Raw genomic sequence first — 12,293 nt, 5'->3', positions numbered from 1 at the left:
CCGTCATACTCCATTGTCACACTTTTCAGGTGGCTCTGGAAGTCCAGCCCCAATAGCACAGGGGCACACAGTTGAGGCATGACCAGTAACACAAAGTTCCGATATTCTGTGCCCTGCAGCACCAATGTTGCTACACAACTCCCCCGGATGTCTGTGGAATGCGATCCGGAAACCACGGTGACCTTCTGGCTTACCGGCTGTGTCACGAGTCCGCAGCGTTGCACTGTGTCCGGGTGAATAAAACTCTCAGTGCTGCCCGTGTCAAACAGGCAGCTAGCCCTGTGCCCCTTCACCAGGATGTCCATCATTGAACTTGCGAGCTGGTGTGGAGCGCTTTGGTTGAGGGTTATGGAGGCCAGAGTTGAATCGCAGTCTAGGTGCCCGGTTAGCACCCGTGGGTCGGGGGTGGGGTGAGGTGGCGTTGACAAAGATGGCCACCCCCATGCCTCGCACGTGGCACTGCTCGACCTCGCTTGTAGTTTAGACTTACAAGCCTTGGCGAAGTGGCCCTTCTTCCCGCAGCTGGAGCAGGTTGCTTCTCGGGCCGGGCAGCGTTTTCGGGGGTGCTTTTCGAGTCCGCAGAAGTAACACTGCACGGACTTGCGACTGGCAGCAGCCGAGGTCAATTTGCCAGCGGGTTGTGGGGTCTGCAGCGTCTATGGGGCTGGCGGGAGATCGCACGACTGGACAGCATCAGCGTTGTGCAGAGCGGCCTCCAGCGTGTCGGCCAGCTCGATCGCCGAATGTAAGGTAAGATCGGCGTGTTCCAGCAGCCGCTGGCACACGTTCACTGACCTGAACCCCGTAACAAAGGCGTCTCATACCAGGAGCTCCACATGCTGTTCCGCCATCAGTCCCCTGCAGTCGCAAGCCCGCACGAGTGTCTGTAGGGCCCGGACAAACTCAGCGCTTGACTCTCTGGCCCACTGCTGCCGTGTCGCTAAGTGATGTCTTGCGTAGACGGTGTTCACCGGCCACAGGTATTGTCTTTTGAGGGTATACAGTGCCCCTTGGTAGGTCGGCAGGTCCCTGATCAGGGAGTAGACCCGTGGACTGACCCTGGAGAGGAGAATTTGGTGCATCGTTGCAGGCTCGGTCACACGAATCTCTTCCAGGTACGATTGGAAGCATGCAAGCCAGAGTTCAAAAGCGATGCTGGCTTCCGGAGATTGAGGGTCAATATCCAATCTGTCGGGTCGTAAAATGCTCTCCATGTTTTAAAATTGCTGCTAATAAAATTGATGTACCATCAATAACTCTCGGAGACAGGAGGCAAACGACAGACTTTTATTAGCAGCAAACGAGACCACTACATCCTGGAGACTGAGGGAGGAGCAGTGCCTTCAATCGCCTTTCTACAGGGGTCTGTGGGAGAAGCCACAGGAGCAGTCAGCAGAGGGGCGTGTCCAGACAGGTATACATAGTTTACCACAATTCCCCAGTGATCAAATGACAGCACAATGTAAGCTTTAATTGGTGAAATAGAGTTGAACATCAACTTGCACCCTGTTGTCGTCCCACAGCCTTCCCGCCATGAGGCTTGCACATACTGTCTCTGCCTCCCAGAAACCTCTCAAAGACTGCTGAGCACTGGAATACCCAAATGATCTCCAAACAGCAAATCAAAGACTCCAACAGTTCCAGAAGCACATCTCAGACGAAAAGCAATTGTAAAAGACGTAAAAGAAGTGAAATATATGGTTTCATGATCTATCCAAAAGATGTCGACTGAAGGAGCGTTGTACACAGGCACAATCTTGACTGGAAGTTCCTACCAGTAGCGGATCCAGTTGGAACGGATCGAAGTCGCTTCTCAGGCAGGAAATGATATACTTCATCCCCAACCTCTCAAAGCACTTTATCACAGTGGATATAATGCTACTGGATGATAGTTAATGAAGCAAGTTACCATGTTGTTCTTGCTTACACCCAAATACATAAGTACTTCATTAAAAAAAACCACATTTGGCACCAGTCTAAAATTTCCAGTGAACACAGTGAAGTTAAAAAGAGCAGGAAATACACAAGTACCCCAGACACTTTTTCCAGTCACAAACCTGCCTGAGTTGCTGATTTCTGGTGTTCCAGACCTCACACCCACCTTCAGCCCACATTCTAAACTCTGACCCCAGCTGCAGTCTTGATCCTTTGCTCTGGCTGCACACCCCACTTGCCCTCCAGACCTCAGCTCACACACCAGAGTGAGCCAGATAATTCGGATTTCTAAACAATCACAAGTCAGATTATCTGTGCTTTTCTGTACTTCCTTTACAAGTTTGCACAATTAAAACAGGGTTCACAAAATATAGTGAACTACATAAAGGATACTCCACGATTTGCACAATATAGTGTATTTTCAGCTTAGAAGCCAAACCCTTTACACAATATCTGCTATAGTAACAGGCTTAGCATCTTTCCCAGAACATGGAAGAGATGTAACCATTGTACAGGATGGTTGACAAAATTATTTTTATCCACTAATTTTAAAAGTTATGCCATTTTTGAACTCCAATAATCATTCCCAAAAGTAGAGATATTTTCCCCCAAAATATTAATGTTCTACCTGTCTCTTGTGAAGAAACTCAGAAGGGTTGCCATTTTTTTTGACATTCGCTGGAAATTGAACCTGAAGCTAGAAGAATGTATGGAATCAATAGGTTTCTAAAATCATATAAATATAACTGTTACATCCTTAATAAATTTATTTTTGCATCCAGCAAGAGTACTGATTTCTGTTTAAAGAAAAACCCAACCCTCAGCACTTCCTGCATACAAGACTGCTGATCAGTGAAGTAATGGGAATGCACATTACTGAAGTCTGTCTTGTGTGCACTGGCCTGATGCCCAGATTCAACTAATATTGCTGAGAAAGAATGAATGCCAAATACTTTTATCCTGTTATTTGTACCCAAATCACCACAGGAAAGTCACTGCATCTATAAAAACTTTTGCAAAGTGCTGTGGGAAGAACTTTGAAGAACCCCAAGGTAACTGAGACATACAGTAAAAAAATGCAATAACATCCTTGTTGAAATCTTGTGAAGTTGATACTATTAACTACAGACTAATGGCTTAATGGCTTTTAGTGAGTGAAAATTCTTTCTGAAAGTAATCATGCTTTTTAAGTAAAATGATGTCAAACACTCTCTTGGAATTTAAGTATTAATATAAATGAGCAAAATCTTTCAACAATTTCTATCAGTACAACATAGATGGCGTTGATATACAATTCCTGAATAAACAAAGTTTGGACAGCTGAAAATATGATATTAAAGAAACTCCAAAGGTCTTTTACTGATACAATCTTACTGCCAGGAAGCATTTAAGATAAAAGGAATTATTAATTTTTTTGAAACTTCAATCCAATTTCAAGAATTTGATCTTGCATGCTGAAGTACTTCATAAATGAAAAATACCATAGAAATTTAGCATTTCCCATGAAAAACAAAAGTGATATGTCCAATTTGTGTACAGAAAAATCTGACAAAATAAACTTACAGTAGTGCTAGTACTAAGGAATGGCAGTCAAGATGTCCTACATTAGCTTTAAGAAACTGCAAAAAAAAGGTATTACCGTAGATATCGGATTATAAGCCGCTACTTTTTTCCCACATTTTGAACAGCTTTGAACACTGCGGCCTTTACTACGGTGCGGCTAATGCATGGTTTTTTTTCATGCCGCCAAAAACATTTTGCCTCGTAACAGTAGACCAATAAAATTGATGAGTAGTTCACAGAGGTCCAATGAAATTGTACGATAAATCAAGCGCACTTTCACAATTAAATTATTGTAAATCAGTCATTTGTACTCACCCTCATCAACATGGAAAACACTCGAAGAAAAGCATTGTGCTGCCTTTATGGCAGTTATTTAGTTTATAATATTTTCGCTTAGTAAGTCATTTGTTAGTATTTTCTAGTTAAAGTTAGAAGTGTTTTAAGTACCCGGTATATTTGTTTTCTGTACTACATCCCGGGATGCTATGACGTCACATCCGGTTTCGCCGTGTCTTGTGGGAAATACCAGTTTGCGATAAACGGGAAGGTGGGGGGCGAGCGGCATTAGACCCGAGCGAACGCTGCTTTTAAGTTAAAGGCGATCAATAACTTTTCCTGGTAGGCTGCAGTATATATATTTTTTACCAGTCGTTAGGAGATATTGGAATGTTGTTCAGTAAAAAAGTATACGCAACGTAATTTGTGCGTTACCGATACGTATGTATATTTAAAAGTAGCCGCGTTACAGGCACGGTTCGAAAAAAAGCATTTGCAATATGTATTTGTTTATGTTACCATATGGATTTAATTAAAAGTTAAAAAATCCTCACGTGTAATATCTTTCTGTGTAAATATCTCATATTACAACGTGGGGCACCTGCGGTCTAAAATCCGGTGCGGCTTGTACAAGTACAAAATTGATTTTCTTTCTAAAATTAGAGCCAGCGGCTTTTAATCAGGTGCGCTCTGTAGTGCGAAATCTACGGTATATCTGTTTCTATTAAAGCAGGAAAATAACACTGCCAACATTTCATTAGAAAAGACCACAATGTCACAGACAGTACAAGATCCTGAAATAGTACAAAAATCAAATTCCTGACATTGGACAATTTTTAGTAAACTATGGGTTTAATCAAACCTAATTCACTACTTATTCTGCACAGGCATTTTTTTTCTACAGAGCAGCCACTCTAGAAGTGTTATGGCACTCCTTTTCTAACATGAAAATGGGAAGAAATTCCCGCAGAGAAGCAGCACATGAAATAAAAACAAAAATATAATCTCTTACTTTTTGCAAAGACCAGTGGATAAAATGAAGCTTGCATCAGCATAAAGTTTTTTTTAAGCATTGTAACACTGGATCTGGGTCCACCTTGAAAAACATTGCAATTATTAAAACTGAAAGGCTTCAAGGAATGGCCTATGAGGAAAAAGTATTCTCTGTTATATGAGGTCAAGTGCAGACATTTAATTTTAGTAATGAATTGAATATGGTGGCAGGGTGGAGATGTGTCTCTACCAAAGGAGGTGCAAGGTGCTCTTCTCTCCACCAGCCTTTAGGTCACCGTTGGGCAAGGTGCAGCACCTGCTTGGCAACTCCTCCCCCCCATCACCCAATTGTGGTCACATGAAGTCATGGGAGCAAGGATGGATGGTCATATGAGCAGCTGCTGCATATCACAAGTCCTGGTTATGGAACCACTGATGCCAAGGCAGACAATCTCTGAAGCGTATTGATAATGTCCGGGGTCACCCGTCTCGTAAAGACTCTGATCAGAAGGCGGCAATGGCAAATCATTTCTATAGAAAAATTTGCCAAGAACAATCATGGCCATAAGACCATGACCACCCATGTCACAAGACAGGACACGTAATAATTATGATGAATGAAGTGAATAAGGATAGCTTGTCCACTACCACTAAGCTATTTAATACTGGTATGTACAACATGGCTCTTGCTTCAATAAAACTTCAAATGTAGTCTCATGATATCAGATTTAGGCTGCAAACTGGTTTTTTTGAAAGTTTGGCTGTTAAGTATAGACAATACTAATTGATTGTAGCTCACACTGATTGAAAGATTAGTGATCAAAGGTCTCAAAAATATGTTATGAAATCTAGTCAATATCTTGATCTGCACAGGCAAGGGCGCAAGCATTTTTAATTTTACAATGCAGTCAAATTCACAACTATCATGTAAAGAAACTTCTGTACACGTGTCCCCCGTTTTTTGAAAGTTCACTTTACGACAACTCACTGTTATGAAAGACCTACATTAGTACCTGTTTTCGCTAACCAAAGAGCATTTTCACTTTTACAAAAAAAGGACGCCCGCTTTATACATGTGTTTACCCCAAGAAAGACTACAATGACCGTGAAACCTTGAGCGGGCAGTTGTTTGCGCATGCGTGTACGTGCGCATGTGCATATGTATGCATGTATGTGCATAGGCGTGTACGTGCACATGTGTATACGTGCCTTTTTTTCCTCCAAATCGATCTTGGCTCGCTGTCTTCCCAATTTTGATAAGTGAAACTACACCGTGCACACAACATTTCTACTTTATATAGGGTGCATATTTATCATATAATTCCTGCTTTTACTATATGCTAGTGTTATTTTAGGTTTTATGTGTTATTTGGTTTGATTTGGTAGGTTATTTTTTTGGGTCTAGGAATGCTCAAAAATTTTTCCCATGTAAATTAATGGTAATTGCTTCTTCGCTTTACGACATTTTGGTTTACAAACAGTTTCATAGGAACGCTCTACCTTCGGATTTGGGGGTGGGGGGACCTGTATTCTGAATTCTTTAAGGAATGTAGTGGAGTTTTAATTTCACATGCTATGTAGATGAGATAAAAAGATGACCCACTCTTTTATACAGTTCACAGGCCACAGCCCTATAGACCTTTGTGCCATGCTGCCTTGCACCACACGATCAAGTTTATATATGCCTGCTCATGCTGTTTCTATGCCTGATGCAAGAACCTACACATTGGATAGAAGCTTCCTTCACTGTGCTATCAGAATTTGGAACAGCCTTCCAGATCCTGTGGTTGGAAACATCTGTGACGATGGGGTCCAAGCCTTCAAGAGTCCAGAGCACAGACACCTATCATCTCTGGGAGGGAAGTCACATGCTTCTTTATAAGCTATCATGAAGGGGACCAGGATCACAACGCTTGGTTGTTGACAGGTAGGGTTAATACCTGACTTTCAGGAGCACTTGTGAGTTATGTTCCAGCTGGACTTAGTCCTTAAACTGTTGGAGAACAGTGCAGAAAGAACAGGTGCTGTTTTCTCCCAGTAGGGATTAGTTTTTAGTTCCAAGTGTTCCTGTCACGTTTTGTTACCCTGTAACCTTATCCTTCAATCTGTCTGAATTATGGAGGAAGCGTATGTATAAATGTCTCTCTCTCTAGCAGACTTCATCATGATTCCAGTATTTCTACTATGTTTTAATGTTTCTTAATTGTACATATGATTTTTTATGTTCTATCGCTGAGCAGCAGTGAACCATCTGATTGGCCTATCAAAGTTCTCTTTGGGATCAGCATTTCTGATCTGGCTATTGTTCACAATTGCACTTAATAAAAAAAAGAAAATTAAAAGATATGAAGCAGAAGCACAAAAAAGTCATGCCATGAATCTGATGTACCATTCAAACAAACCATGGCTACTTTTCTACTTCAAATTACCTCTCTTTGCCTATTCCCATGTCCCATGATTCCTTTAATACCTGAAAATCATTCAATGTGCTTTCAGTGGAATCAAGACATAATAATCCACAATCCCAAAAGTTCACCACTAACTAAATGAAGAAATTTCTCATTTCACTATAACACAGACCACACCTTATGGCATGGAAAGATGGAAAGATAGTAAATCGATCAGATCTAATCACCTTAGCTAGAGTAAATACTTTCCCTTCAATTACACAATTTTGTGCATTTCATGGTTATACCTTTTTCTTGGATTAAGCACCAGGGAAGGGGGAGTTGCCTGGCAGGCAATGTTTTCAGTGCCTGTGTGCTGCCAAATCTAGATCAATGGCTGTAGGTCAATCTGGCCTGGTGCTTAAATTGGTCAAACACAAATTGACCCTCACATTCTGGCCCAGTCCCTGACCCTTCGACTTTGCCTCATCTTGGATCTGCCACTTTGATTGGCTTCAAGTTCACTCCAAAAATAGCCAAACATTGCCTCGTTCCTCACTCTTGGGGCCGGGCCCCATTGCATCAATTCAGCCTGAACATACCACGCCACAACCTTCTTGGACCTTCAAGATTTCAGTTCAAACAGCAAAAATGCCCATTAGTTCAAAGCTCAATTCCAAAAGGGAAGTTTGGAGTGATGGATTGCAGTGATCATTGCCCAGAAAAAGTAGGATTAATACTGTAGTTAGTAGTTTAGTTTGCTGCCAGTAAGGCATCACTGTGTTTCACCTGCACCGCCTTAAACTGAAATTTAATACTTCACCATTGTTCAAGTTGTGAAGAGGAAAGTTCCTTTTGAGTACAGGTGTCCCCCGTTTTTCAAACGTTCACTTTACAAACCTCGCTGTTACGAAAGACCTTACTTACTTAACTTTATTGTCACCAAACAACTGATACTAGAGCATACAATCATCACAGTGATATTTGTTTCTGCGCTTTGCGCTCCCTGAAGTATGAATCGAAGTAAATATAATAAAAATTTAAATTATAAATCATAATTAGAAAATAGAAAAGGGAAAGTACAGTAGTGCAAGTCAGGTCCAGATATTTGGAAGGTACAGCCCAGATCCAGGTCAGGATCTGTTCAGCAGTCTTATCACAGTTGGAAAGAAGCTGTTCCCAAATCTCGCCGTACGAATCTTCATGCTCCTGAACCTTCTCCCGGAGGGAAGTGGAACAAAAAGTGTGTTGGCTGGGTGGTCACATCCTTGATTATCCTGGCAGCACTGCTCCGACAGCGTGTGGTGTAAAGTGAGTCCAAGGATGGAAGATTGGTTTGTGTGATGTGCTGGGCTATGTTCACGATCTTCTGCAGCTTCTTCCAGTCTTAGACAGGACACCTTCCACACCAGGTTGTGATGCACCCTAGAAGAATGCTTTCCACGGTGCACCTATAAAAATTAGTGAGGATTTTAGGGGACAGGCTAAATTTCTTCATGCTTTCTTAGGAAGTAAAGGCGCTGGTGGGCCTTCTTGGCAGTGGACTCTGCTTGGTTAGGCCAAGTCAGGTCATTTGTGATATTCACCCCGAAGAACTTAAAGCTTTTGACCTGTTCCACCTGTGCACCACCGATGTAGATGGGGTCATGCAGTTCTCTACTCCTTCTGAAGTCAACAACCAATTCCTTTGTCTTGTTGACGTTCAGGGATAGGTTATTGTCTTTGCACCATGCCACCAGGTTCTTAATTTCCTCTCTGTATGACATTAGTTACCTGTTTTCGCTAACAGAAGGTGCTTTTACTGTTACAAAAAAAGGCAGCACGTGTGCCGAGCAGCCATGCTCCTCCCCCAGAACTGCATTCTAGCCAGCATTCCTTAAACACGTGCCTGTGAGCATCTATGCTTTATGTCGATTTATTTTGGGCATTTATTAGCAAGATGAGTTCTAAGGTATCAGAAAAGCCAAAAAGAGCTTGTAAGGGTGTTACACTTAGCGTAAAACTAAACATAATTAAGCGTTTTGATCATGGTGAACGAAGTAAGGACATAGTGAGTTTGGCTAAGGAGGCTGGGTTTGTGGAAGTTGACCAAGATGACGTTGAAGAAGTTTTGGAATCCCATAACCAAGAACTGACAGATGAAGAGGCGATGCAACTGCAAGAGGAAAGGATAACAATCAAAATTGAATGCAGTAGCGAACGGCCTTAAAGTTAAGTCGTCCAGGAACTGAACGTGAAACAATTGCGTGAGATTTTCGCTGCGACTGACGACGCTGCAATGATTGCAGAAAAGAATGACTTTAATTTTGGAAGGGTACGTAGGTTTAGGGCATATTTGCAGGATGGTTTGAGTGCTTACAAAGAATTGAATGATAGAAAAATGCACAAGGCTAAGCAGTCAAGCATACTGTCGTTTTTCAAGCCTTCCACACCAGCCACAGCAGACGACGAACATCGACCTTCGACATCGAGGCAGGCAGACATAAAAGAAGGTGACCTGCCTGCCCTGATGGATACAGACGACGATGAGGTGGCACCCCAGTCTCCCACCATCCCAACCTCTGACGACTCAGCCTAACACAGCATCATCATCAGTGTGCTCACTATCTTCCTGATTCCGGTAAGAGAAACTACACTGTACATACATTATTTCTACTTTATATAGGCTGTGTATTTTTATGTATTATTTGGTATGATTTGGCTGCTTCATAGCTTGAAGGTTACTGGAGAGAGTGCTTTTGCTGAGGGCGCTTGTGTGAGATTTTCGCTACGGTGGAAAGTGCTGCAATGATTGCAGAAAAGTATTCCTACTTTATATAGGCTGTGTATTTATCATATCACTCCTGCTTTTATTATATATTACTATTATTTTAGGTTTTGTGTGTTATTTGGCATGATCTGGTAGGTTATTTATTGGGTCTGCGAACTCACAAATTTTCCCCATATAAATAAATGGTAATTGCTTCTTCACTTTACGATATTCTGGTTTACGAACCATTTCACAGGAACGCTCTACCTTTGGATAGCGGGGGAAACCTGTAATTGATATTCAATTATAAATGACTAATATTTCAAACAACAATTCACTGAATTCAAGATGGTGGCGCGACAGAGCTTACAGTGGCCACTCTGGAGCTGATTATCTGTTACTTGTGAAGCAGGGCGCCGTGTGCAATCATAATCGGATGAAAAATGGACGTGGGAGCACGGAGGAACATCTGAAAATCTTCAGGAAGACCTTCTTCATTGCTGCTGCTGTGAGGTCTGGGTCTCTGCTGGGAAGAACAGGCCCCCAGTCCTCAGGGTCGTGTTGACCCTTGGCAGAGGATGGTACTCGGAGAAGCTGTGCCGCAGGGGATGGTCGGAGGCTTGACGGACTTGGAGCCCGCTACGGTCGGAGTGCTTTCAGTGTGTGCTGTGTCTGCGAGGCTGGGTTCGACGGAGCTTTCATTGTGTGCAGCGTCTGCGAGGCTGAGTCGGGCGGCGCCTTGGAAGTCCATAGCAGGGGTATTCCCTTCTGCCACCTGCGTGGGATGACGAGTCTGTCGGGACGCTGAGGACCTGTGGAAACTGTGTGGTGGTTTCTTTTGAACTTACAGTCTTTTAACATCTTTGGACTATTTTTACTGTGCCCATGGTCTGTTTTTTTTTAATCAATTATGGTATTGTTTGCACTGTTGTAACTATATGTTGTAATTATGTGGTTTTGTGCAAGTCTTGTAGCTTTAGTTCTTGGTCTTGTTTTGTCTGGTGGGATTGGAGCTCCTTTCTGGGGAACGCGCTAAGATGATAGCACGATATTAATACGCAGCAGCCTCTCCGGACTCTGGATTGGGGATTGCCAAGCGTTATGTGGATTTTCCGGTGTAGTCTGTTTTGTCATGTGCTTTTGTGATATTCTGGAGGAACATTGTCTCATTTTTTAAACTGTATTCCATTTGTGGTTTCTAAATGACAATAAACAATCTGAATAATTCTTGAAAATATTCAAGTCAGGGAGCATTCTGTAGAGTGAATTAGCAATTCACATCAATGAACAATGAGCATTAACCTGACTGATTCATTTTTGTTTCTCTCTCACCACAGTTACTACATGACATGCTGAGAATATAACACATATATTTTATGTGAGAATATAACTGTATTTTATGTGAGAATATATTATGAGAATATAACTGTCATATTTCTTTTTTCTAGCATCTGCAGTCTTTTTTTTAATTTTCAGTCATAAGAAACATGCTTGATATTTATTCAAATCCAGGAAATTCAAGGAACTATACCAATTTGAAATCTGTATTTCAATTCAGAAAGCCTACTATGCTTGACTAGAATAGCTCCCACAGAAATAACAGAAGGAAGAAAACCTTGCAAAATAGTTTCTATTAACAGACATATCTAAAAGTGAATTTTGATTTAACGTGTACTAGATTATGTTATTAACTCAACATAATCTTCCAAAGCACTTACTGCCAGAGATATGGAGGACTTTGAATTAATCAACCAAGTGCTCAAGGGTAATAGTCCACAATTTGGCCTATATGTTCCTCTGAGACAATATGAAAAGTCATCTGGAGCACCAGCAAATAGTCAATACCAAAAAATGTCCTGGGATGACAAATTTGAAAGCCTCTCAAATTTTCAGATAAACAGACTGAAGATATTTCTGTAATTGAGTTGTTTATAAATTAAAATCATATTCTTAACTATGACAAAAGGAATGTAGAAGTCAGCTGGTTCTGAGAGTTTTAATAGGTCCTCTGGTTATAAGTGACATGTGCAATATGCACAACAATGATTTACCAAAAGTAGATTCTTCCTTCTCTAGACTACTGCTTTTCTTTACAAATAAAAACAGAAAATACTAGAAATATTTAGATCAGACAGCACCTATAATTGATCTTGTGAGTGACCAATTTATGATTCAATGCTGCAAGATTCAATTAGTAATTGTGAACTTTGTTTCAATGTCATCCTTCCATTACCTGAAAAAGCATACAGTACTTTATTTAGAAGCAAGACAAGTGCCAAGCAGAAGAGCTATTGCACTTCACTTTGATTCAATCCTGGTTTAGATTCTGTTTCCTTAACTTTTGCTGTTTGTATAATATAGAAAGTTTTGTTTGATTTTTCTCTAATCCA

General features: G+C 41.4%; 1 protein-coding gene across 5 annotated transcripts in view; it reads right to left on the bottom strand.

Moving 5' to 3' along the window:
• Nucleotides 1–12,293, bottom strand: part of LOC140734722 (actin nucleation-promoting factor WASL-like) — an 85,115-nt gene that overhangs the window by 50,270 nt on the left and 22,552 nt on the right. For 3 of the 5 annotated variants that reach the window (XM_073059097.1, XM_073059098.1, XM_073059101.1), the window contains exon 2: nt 2,564–2,632. The exons of the other annotated variants lie outside the window; for them this stretch is intronic. In XM_073059097.1, coding sequence (XP_072915198.1) covers nt 2,564–2,632 — 69 coding nt within the window. The remainder of the gene's footprint in view (nt 1–2,563; nt 2,633–12,293) is intronic. 5 annotated transcript variants of the gene reach the window in all.

Source organism: Hemitrygon akajei, chromosome 10 (genome assembly GCF_048418815.1).
Source record: "Hemitrygon akajei chromosome 10, sHemAka1.3, whole genome shotgun sequence".
Lineage (NCBI taxonomy): Eukaryota > Metazoa > Chordata > Chondrichthyes > Myliobatiformes > Dasyatidae > Hemitrygon > Hemitrygon akajei.
Note: the sequence above shows the minus strand (reverse complement) of the source record. Positions and strands in the feature narration are given on the sequence as shown.